At 46.1% G+C, this 9,813-nt stretch overlaps 1 protein-coding gene across 1 annotated transcript in view; it reads right to left on the bottom strand.

Moving 5' to 3' along the window:
* Positions 1-4,299: 4,299 nt before the first annotated feature.
* Positions 4,300-9,813, bottom strand: part of LOC105824637 (zinc finger protein 212) — a 23,347-nt gene continuing 17,833 nt past the window's right edge. Inside the window, exon 5 of the mRNA XM_012662157.1 lies at positions 4,300-5,549. Coding sequence (XP_012517611.1) covers positions 4,690-5,549 — 860 coding nt within the window. The 3' untranslated portion in view covers positions 4,300-4,689. The remainder of the gene's footprint in view (positions 5,550-9,813) is intronic.

Below are 9,813 nucleotides of genomic sequence, written 5' to 3' on the forward strand. Positions count from 1 at the left end.
AAAAACCAAACACTTTGCACCATAATGTGGTTTCCTGAGCAGACCAGCACAGGTATCAGGCCAGATGCAGCTTTGACATAAATTAAAACTATATTGATCTTTATTAAACTGTCTCTTGTGAGTTTGCTTCTTTGTGGATCAGATCTCTCCAGGGCCTGGATACCTCTGCGTGAACTGACAGCATTGGGTTTCTAAAGTGGAGGCCCAGCCCCTGGAGTAACTGGGGTGCAGGTCACTGACACAGCCAGCCACCTGCCTCTGCTGTAGAAAGTGGGGTCATCAGACGATGAGGGCCACTAGAGTAACACCCAGGGTTATTCAAAGTCGGGTCAAGACACTCAAGTGCTATCATCCCTACCCCTACGTCCTCAACCAAGAGAGAGGGGCAGCTCACCCTACAATCTAGGCATGTAATTTAGATTAGGGAGTGGACCCACACCAAATTATAAAAATATTAGGAGTGGAAGCATTAGTAGAAGGAGACAAGAAGTATAATCAAGTCCCTCTTCCTCCATGAAGCCTTCCCTATTTCCAACAACACTGAGCTCCCTTTTCTGTGAACACCCATCATACTTCATTCAACAAAAGTCATTCGGGGAGCGCCTGTGTGTGCTCAGAGCTGTGGTGTCTGGGTAGGATTAAGACGTGGTCCCTGCCTTCCCAAAGCCTCCCATCCTGTGGACTCACCCTTGATGGTCTTGTCCACCACTCCCTTCCCACTGCAGCTGCAGGCAGGTCCTCCCTGGCTCTTGTTTGGTCTCACTCAAAAACCTTCTCACGTACCACCCCACACACAACAAAAAGCAAGATATAATTCTTATTAGAATTATATCTAATTATCTTATTATTCCCAAATCACAGCTAGAATCAGGTCACTCTTTTGCTCAAAATTTTCAGTTCCCCATTACCAACTGAGTAACATCCAAGCTCCTTTAGCCTGACCCAACCATAACGCCCACTACTCTCCTTCTCACCGCGCTCTCCAGCCAAATTTGATGAACTGCTGTTTGTATACACCCCGTAGCATCGCCTACGTTGGTCATGCCACCTCCATTTAGAATGTCCTTCTCATCCTTATGATAGGGCCAGTTCAAAGACAGATGTCATAAAGCCTTCCCCAGTGTCCCACATCTAAAATAATTGTTCTCTGAATTCTTACAGCATTTTAGCCTCACTCGTCTGAAGACATATACTATTCTACCTTGCATTACATTCCCTCAGCAGCCTGTAAGTCCAAGATCTCTGATTATCCTTTTATCATTCTATAGAATTTTGCCTATGGAGGCCGCTCAGATTATTTGTGGGTGAACAAACTCTCAGGCAGAATGGAATATGTGCTAGTCTAGGAAAGGGCTGTGCAAAGGTGCAATAGGGGAAGAAAACTGATTTTGATAGAACATAAAATCAACTAGGACAAAGATCTTTGTTTTGTTCACTGTTGTGTCCCAAGTTTTCAAAACAGTGCCCAATAATAGATGCCTAATACACGTGCATCTAAGCCAATGTTCCTATGAATATTTGTCCAATGAAAAATGAGTAAGTTAAGCTTTCACAGAAGGGACTTATAAACCAAAACAGTGTTTGGTTCAGAGAAGGGCATTGCTGAGAGAAAGCGCAGCTTATTCAATAAATGACAGGAAGCCCAATGTGGCAGCAGCATAGTTTGGAGAGTGAAAGGAGAAAAAATGTGGATGCATTAGCTTGTCAAAGTCTTGAGTTTTACACTAAAACGTTTGCTCTTTATTGGTAGCTGCTGAAAGCCATTGCAAAGTTATGATGAACACCCGTGTCCAGTAATGTTCAAAGACAATAACTCCAGTAGGAAAAAAGGATGTAATTAGGTGGAAGAAACCACTTAGGTTACTGACGAGTTCAGGTGAGTGACAACTAGGACCTTAAGTGTGGGAATAGGAAGGAGATAAGACAGGACAGGTAAGTCTCTAATGTCTGGCATTCAATTCTTCCCTATGTGTTGACTTCCCTCTCTATCATACCTGTCCTTCAGACGGTCCATTTCCTGTTTTCTTCTCAGCACCTAGCATAGCAGGCTCTCAATGAAGGATAGTTGAAGCAGGCAAGAAGCTATTTTTTGGAAGATCTAAGACAGTGCTTCTATGTGCAGAGAATCACCTGAAGATCTTATCAAAATGCAGATTCTGTGGGTCTGGGACGGGGCCTCAGAATCTGCACTTCTACCAAGCTCCTGGGGGCGCCAATGCTACTGGTGCAGAGACCACACCCTGGGCCTTAGAAACCAACTGTGACATCGAGGCACTTAACAGAGGAAGCCATAGCACCCCATGGCCAAGCATGTGGGCTCTGACGCAAGATGGGTTCACACCACCTCTGCTTGTTACTTCACTTCTCAGGTCTCCACCCACATCTCGTATGTAAAATGAGGCAAAATCATGTTCACCACACAGGATCGTATGAGGATTTATTTTATGTAAAGAAATTAAAACAGTGCCTAGCACACAAGTGCTCAACAAACGTTAGCAGTAGTCCAAATGCTTGACACAGTTACTTCCCCGCCTGAAGGAAAACTTAACTTTGCTAGAGAACAAGGACCGTATCTTGTTCTTGGCTTTTTTCTCTACAATGTAAGGCACAAGGCTGGTCATACTGTAACACTCAACAATTGGGAGGTAAGAATAATCAAGGATAGGACAGAGTGGGTATCTACAGTATAATGCAAAGCTTAGAGGTAAGAAAAGACTGTGAAAGAAACTGAGGAAAGAAGCCCCGGAGGTTTTCCTACGCACAACACGCACCTCTCACAGCACCCGCCCCACGACCACTTCCCTCTGTGTTCACTGTAACAAGACAACCCCGTAACTTACAGCAACCCAAGTTCCCTTTATCTATTCATCTGTTCCTTTCATCTCCATACCCCACTCGTTCTCCCCACAGGCAATTGTAATGTCTTTAATGTTTATCTTTTGGTTTCTAAGTGTTCTTTGAAAATGTTTTGTGTGCGTGCATTTTTAATTTACATAAATGGTATTATGTTATAGATCTCAACTTCTTACCTTCTCTACTCAGCACTGTATGTTTAAGGTGGATCCAGGTGGCCACACGTGTGTCTAAGCCAACGTTCCTAACAGCTGCCAACCACTCCCCTGGGTACCCACCATATTTCATCTACCCTTTCCACCTCCCAACAGCCGACACTCAAGACCGTCTCCAGCTCTCCACCACCACGAGCAGGACCCGTGAGTATTTTCATCATTGCTCTCTTCTTGTCTTCCGTCCTAGGTTTAAGTAAAAGCGCAGGTCAGGCTGTGCCGTCAGGTCTGTCACTGTTCCAGGCGCACCGCTTCCACCCTGGGCCCCACAGAGTGTTTTTGACAAATGGAGAAAAAACGCATCTAATATGAGCCTTTTTAGCGGGTAGCAAGTTTTATTCTAGGCAACTGCAAATCATCCAAGGGGACATTCACATATGACCCAGGAGCCGGCTCCCATCTCCCCAAACAACAGTGGGGCAGGTATTGAACACTGCTGGGAGACAAGCACCTGTATGCTTTTTCTCTGCCATCCCTGGAACAGACAATCCCAGAACGAATTTGGAAAGTGTGATCTGAACAACCTCAAGTAAGGACTGGTGTAATAGGAACAAACTCAAATAACCACTGGTACAAGCTGAACGACCTTAAGTAACGAAGTACAGGGTGTCCCAAAAGTCTCCACACGAAGGAAAAATTCTGTCATGAATATTTTGTAAATAAAGGTACATTTAGCTACACTTTCCCATTTTCCCTATGAATGGAGACTTTTGGGACACCCTGTAGTTATTTTTACTCTAGGAGGCTGCACCACTGCAGCAAGGAGGGGTGGGAAGAGGAAGAGAGGGGTGTGGCGAGACACCTGAGCTCCCAGAGCCAGACTCAGCTCCTTTCCCAGAATCTTTATTCTCAGCAGGGATGAGGTCCGCCCTACCACTCTCTTCCTCTTGGTCCTTTTGATACAATTAGCCCATTTAAGATTACCAAGCACTCCTACAAGAGGGAGCCCTGTATGTCCCTTGCTCTCTGGCCTAAGTGGGAGTGGGCTAAAAGAGCCCTATATACTATTCCCTCCTAGAGGGTAGGCCAAGTCCCCATGTTAGGAACAACTTCTACAGCTCTTGAAATTTAAAAAACAAGTGTTGGGATGTATTCTTTAAAAATCAACTAAAATCTAATTCTAAAAAAAGGTTCATCAGAGCAGGATAAGCAGTTCGTTGAAATTATTTCTTCTACTTGTTATTAACAGAGACTACAAAAGAAGAAGAAATAGAAGGTTATGCTTCCCAGAACTCTTCTATATACCTGCTTACCCACTGTGGCCTGACTCAACCCTTCAGGAAGATGTGAAATGCTGAGGCGAGTCCTGGAACCAGCCACCAGACCCTGCAGGGTTAGATCTCCAACCCCAGCCCAAGATTATCAGCACAGATGGGAAAATTAGAGACCTGAAGGTGCCAAGAGACAGCAAATCAGCAGCAGGGTAAAGACCTGGTCCCAGACTCTTCCTCTTCCACATGATTTTCAGGACAGCCTTTGGCCTTGGCTAGGTACCTGGTCAAGGAAGGCAAATCAGAAGCAACTTCCCTCAGGAAGAACTCAGTTCCTGACTCTGCACAGTGTCTCTTCGGGGGGACCAATGCCACCCCCCTCCGCCCCCCGGACGGGCGAGGGGCTGGCACTCTTAAAGCAGGCCATTGGGCCTTCCAGGCTCCAGGGCTAGCCCACCCCGCTCCCGCTGGTGGATCTTCTGGTGCTGCAGGAGGTGCTGCTTCTGGACAAAGCTCTTCTCACACTCGGTGCAGCTGTAGGGCCGCTCACCCGTGTGGATGCGCTGGTGCCGCACCAGGTCAGACGGGTGGCTGAAGCTCTTGCCACAGTAACCACAGATGAGGGAACTCCGGCTCTTCCTCCAAGGGATGTGGCCCGGCAAAGCAACCAGGCTGTTGGGCGAGAACCTCTCCTGGATGCGTTGGCCAGCACTGGACCCCTCCTGCAGGTGGCAGCGCTGGTGGGTCACCAGGCTCACCTTGCAGCTAAAGCTCCTCAGGCACACGTCACACTGATGCAGCTTGGCCCTCTTGGCCTGGGGCTTAAGCTGTGGCCTGGGCCTAAGGCTCTCCTCTGGCTCTTCGGGTGTAAAGGACTCCCACCCTGAGTGGCTCCGCAGATGTGTGGCCAGCTGTTGCTTATAGCAGAAGTTGATCTCACATTCAGAACATTCATAGGGGCCGGAAGTATCCCTTTTCAGCTTCAGGCCCTGCCCATGTTCCTGACTCAGCTGTATCTGCCTATGAGATTTCTGCTTCGGGCAGCCCAGAGTTCTGCCACTGCTAAGGTCTCTACTGCCCTCAACGGGCTCCTCTAGATTAGAGCCCCCAGGACCTGTTTCCAAGAGGACAGAACTGCCCTGACCATCCCAGAGCTCAGTGTGCTCCGGGGTCAGGAAAGCCTGCTCTTCAGTCATGACAGAGAACTCTCCAGGAAGATGTGAAGAGCCTTCTGGCTTGTACTGTAGCTCCTGTTTGATCACGACCCCATCTGCTGCAAAGAGGAAGAAAACCAACAAAAAAGATCACACTCTAGCACCTTCAGTTTCTTCTGAGCCAAACAAACATCTGTGAATTTCAGAAGCACCCCAGAAACAAGTGAATTAGGACAATCTGTAGGAGAATGAGACTGACTAGGTTCCAAGATTTGTGAAAAACTAACCCTATATTTATGCATAAGCATGTTGACTGAAATCTGAGTATTACTCTTATAGAACAATGTTATAAATGATAGTTCTCCAAGCTTGTGTACAGATTTATATTCAATCCCTGTGAGGCCGGGTGCGGTGGCTCACGCCTGTAATCCTAGCTCTCTGGGAGGCCGAGGCGGGCGGATTGTTTGAGCTCAGGAGTTCGAGACCAGCCTGAGCGAGACCCCGTCTCTACTAAAATTAGAAAGAAATTAATTGGACAACTAAAAATATATAGAAAAAATTAGCCGGGCATGGTGGCGCATGCCTGTAGTCCCAGCTACTCGGGAGGCTGAGGCAGGAGGATCGCTTGAGCCCAGGAGTTTGAGGTTGCTGTGAGCTAGGCTGACGCCGCGGCACTCACTCTAGCCGGGGCAACACAGTGAGACTCTGTCTCAAAAAAAAAAAAAAAAAAACCAATCCCTGTGAAAATGACAAACCATATTGTAACAATTATACTAATCAAGAGTGTTTAAATAGCAAATTTGAATTATTAGAGAAATAAACTAAACCTACAGCTAAAAATTCATGTTCCCAGCTCTGTTCTTCCTGCATAGTCTCCCCAAATGACCTGCTAACAAATGCTTTTCCTGCATTCCCTTCCCTCTTGAAGTTCTGACCTGTCCGCTCTCAACCTCCAGCAGGTTTTGACTACAGCCTATCACATACTCTATTCTGCAGGACATGAGGAAGGGTGATATGGTCAATAGTCTTAAGGGCCCCACAGAGCGGGAGTTAAGAGACACATATAACAGGTGAACTTAATGAGCCATAAAGGAGTCCAGAACAAGAAAATGCCACATGAGGTTACCGACAGTCAGTGTTTGGCAGTTCAATAGTAGGAAAGCTCGCTGCAGGCTGCAGAGAGCTGCAGGAGGGAGACTGAATATTCTGGAGCCACTCACCTGGGTGGGCACCAACAGGGCCTTCCTCCTCTAGGTCACCCAGTATCTCTGTACTCAACTCTGCTTCTCCGTCTGGCTGGCCAAGGACCTCTGGGTTGGAAACAGCATAGTGTAAGCCCAGGAGAGAGTAAAGCTCACTCCACGCTGGGCAGCTGCCAATGAACAAAGTGACCAATAGCCGGGAGTAGAAACTAAAACTTCAAAAGATTCAAAGGCTACTGTTCTTGACGCCTTCCCCTAGCACTGTAGGACAACGAGAAAATTCTGGCCAATCCTAATGACCAATTTGGCTAGCTGCTGCTCCAGTGCCCTCCCCTGGAGCCGCTGTGGCTGAGGCAGTCGGGCTGCGGAGCCACTGCTGCTCTCCCCAGCACCACCACTGCTTCCTCACGGGACACAGCTTAAGTCTTGCCAATACTTCCTTTCAGGGGATCCAGTGTCACCCTTGCTAAGGCACCACAAGGTAAGGTAGGCAGTGTGACAGACAAGGAAACAACTATGAGGAGAGCCCCTGACCCAGCCGAGCTCACATGGTCACCTTGCTGGCCATCTCCTACTTCCTTCCCCAGTTACTCTGCTCCAGGCACGATGGCCTTCTTGACACTCCTCCATGGACCTACGTTTTAAAAGACTTTGTCTACCAAACAAAATGCATTTATTGCATAATAGGTAACATTTTACATACAAAGATTTCTGCCTATTAAGCAGCACTTCTAATCAACATGAAATACACATTAAGACCACAATGACTGGCTGTGATTCCAGCCAAATACCAGAAAAAGCTCTGGTTAGCCTGTGCTATCTGCCTCATCCCAGGTACTGCAGGGTTTCTTGTCAGTGAGGAACTCTAGTCATATCACACTAGAATGTATATAATGACATCTTATCTCTTAGCAAACATTATCAAGAACGATGTGACTATAGAGAAGAAACATAAGAGGCACAACACTGAGACCTTTCCAAAAGTCCCTATAAATGGGAGGACGTGGAGACTCCTATTTCTCAACCCAGCACAGGCCAACAGAGGATCCAAAACCAACTAGAGTCACAGGTGTAGTCTGAGTCACAAGCTACTGGCCAGAAATTGTAGGATTTCTGGGAGATAATTCTAGGGATAAAACCACTACTCACTCAGAGAGACCAGCGTCTCATAGTTGCTCTCCATCACGTTTCTATAGAGCTCCTTCTGCCAGTCCTCCAGATTCTCCCACTCCTGCTTGGAGAAACAGACGCCGTCATTCTCCAGTGACCTGGACACCTGAAATCACAAATGGCACAGAATGAGCACCTCTACTCATAGCCATGAAGGAAAAGCCAGGCATTCAGAATCTTAGATATCAAAGGGCTGGGCTCTCCTTCTTGCCTAACTTCTCCGTGGGACTACCTTGGGGGCCTCCCCGTTGCTGCCCGGGGGCAGCCGCAGGACCCAGAAGTTCCTGTTGCGCAGCAGGTTCTCCACGTTCTCCAGCCGCCGCTGCAGCAGCCCGTACTCCTGCAGCAGGGTCCCCAGCACGGCCCACTTGCCCTCCAGCTGGTTCCCGAACTCCACGGCCGTCTTCTCACAGTCGGCCAGCTTCTTCTCAGCTGTCCCCGTGCGCCCCTCCAGACTCTGGAGTCGGGCGGCCTGAGACTCCATCTTCTTCTCCACAGCCTGAATGGCAGCCACCACCGTCCAGAGTGAGATCTCAGTGGTCTGAAAATATGAGCTTTTCTCTGTGGCTTGTGAAGGAAGCGTGGAAGAAGTTAAAGATGTGGGGCGTCGTTTTCTCCTGTGCTGAAGGATCAAAGATACAGGGAAAGTCAGACAATATCATTTCCAAACATCAAGAAGTGATGCTTGGACATATCCGTCTAAAACAAACAGGGACAGAATATTTAACAAGATATGAAGTGGAAAGAAAAAAAACCCAAAAATAAAACTTCAAACTATAAATCATTTACGAAATTGAAATGCAAGCAATCAATAAACAAATGAAAAGACAACCACCTTGCAATCAGGAATATAACCAAGTGAAACCACTTTTCACCCATCAGACTGACAAACATGAAAAAGAGAGACACAGCATAACATTCAGAGCGATCATGACGTGGTAAACTGACACTTTCATGACACTCCTGGAAGGAATGAAAAATACTACAAACTCTTAGGGAAGGAAATCTCAAAAAGTTATTAAAAACCCTTTCACTTAGCAATCCCACTTGGGGAATCTATCTTACAAAAATAAATGGCATTAGTATTTAACAACATACATACAAAGATGACTACTGGTAATACTCTTTGGAATGGTCAAAACCTGGAGATAATTTAGATGTCTATTAATAAGGGAAGGATTAAACTATGGCACAACCAAAAATGGTTTTATATAACTACTAGAAAGAATGAGGGCTGAGCATGTTGGCTCATGGTTGTAATCCCAGCATTTTGAAAGGCCGAGATGGGGGTACTGCTTGAGGCTAGGAGTTCAAGACCAGACTGGGGAACACAGCAAGACCTGATTTCTACAAAAAATGTTAAAAATTAGCTGAGTGTGGTGGCACATGCCTGTAATCCCAGCTACCCTGGAGGATGAGGCAGGAGGATCACTTGGGCCCAAGAATTTGAGGTTACAATGAGCTATTATCAGGGTACTGCACTCCAACCTGGGTGACAGAATAAAACCTTGTCTCTTAAAAAACCAAAAAGAAAAAGAAAAGAGACTGAGTTAGATCTACATGTATAGTTTAGAAAAGTATTCATCATACATTGATAGGCTAAAAATCTAACTTTTAGGGAAATACATTTATTATGGTCCAATTTTCCTAAAGAAGAGAAAATATATGGGTATATGTTTATTTCAGCATAAAGAAAGGTTTGGAAAGATATTCACCAAACAAATGTAAACATGGGTTACCCTCAGGGAAATGTGAAGGAGGGTTTACTCTTTCATTAAAAACCATCGCATGTTCGACTTTTCAATAAACATGCATTCTTTCATGATTTTTTTTCTTAAATCCAATATTTAAGAATATTCCTGAAGGTGATAAGAACACAAAAAGTATACTTACGCTGACCATATTTCTGGATTTTCTGGCATAGGCCTCCCTTTGACTATCATATTGTCAGATCATGTATTAAACAATGGGTGTAGCTTTATGGTCTGAAAATCCCATCACCATCAAGTAC

The sequence above is a fragment of the Propithecus coquereli genome, unplaced genomic scaffold, assembly GCF_000956105.1.
Source record: "Propithecus coquereli isolate 6110/MARCELLA unplaced genomic scaffold, Pcoq_1.0 Scaffold75, whole genome shotgun sequence".
Taxonomy (NCBI): Eukaryota; Metazoa; Chordata; class Mammalia; order Primates; family Indriidae; genus Propithecus; species Propithecus coquereli.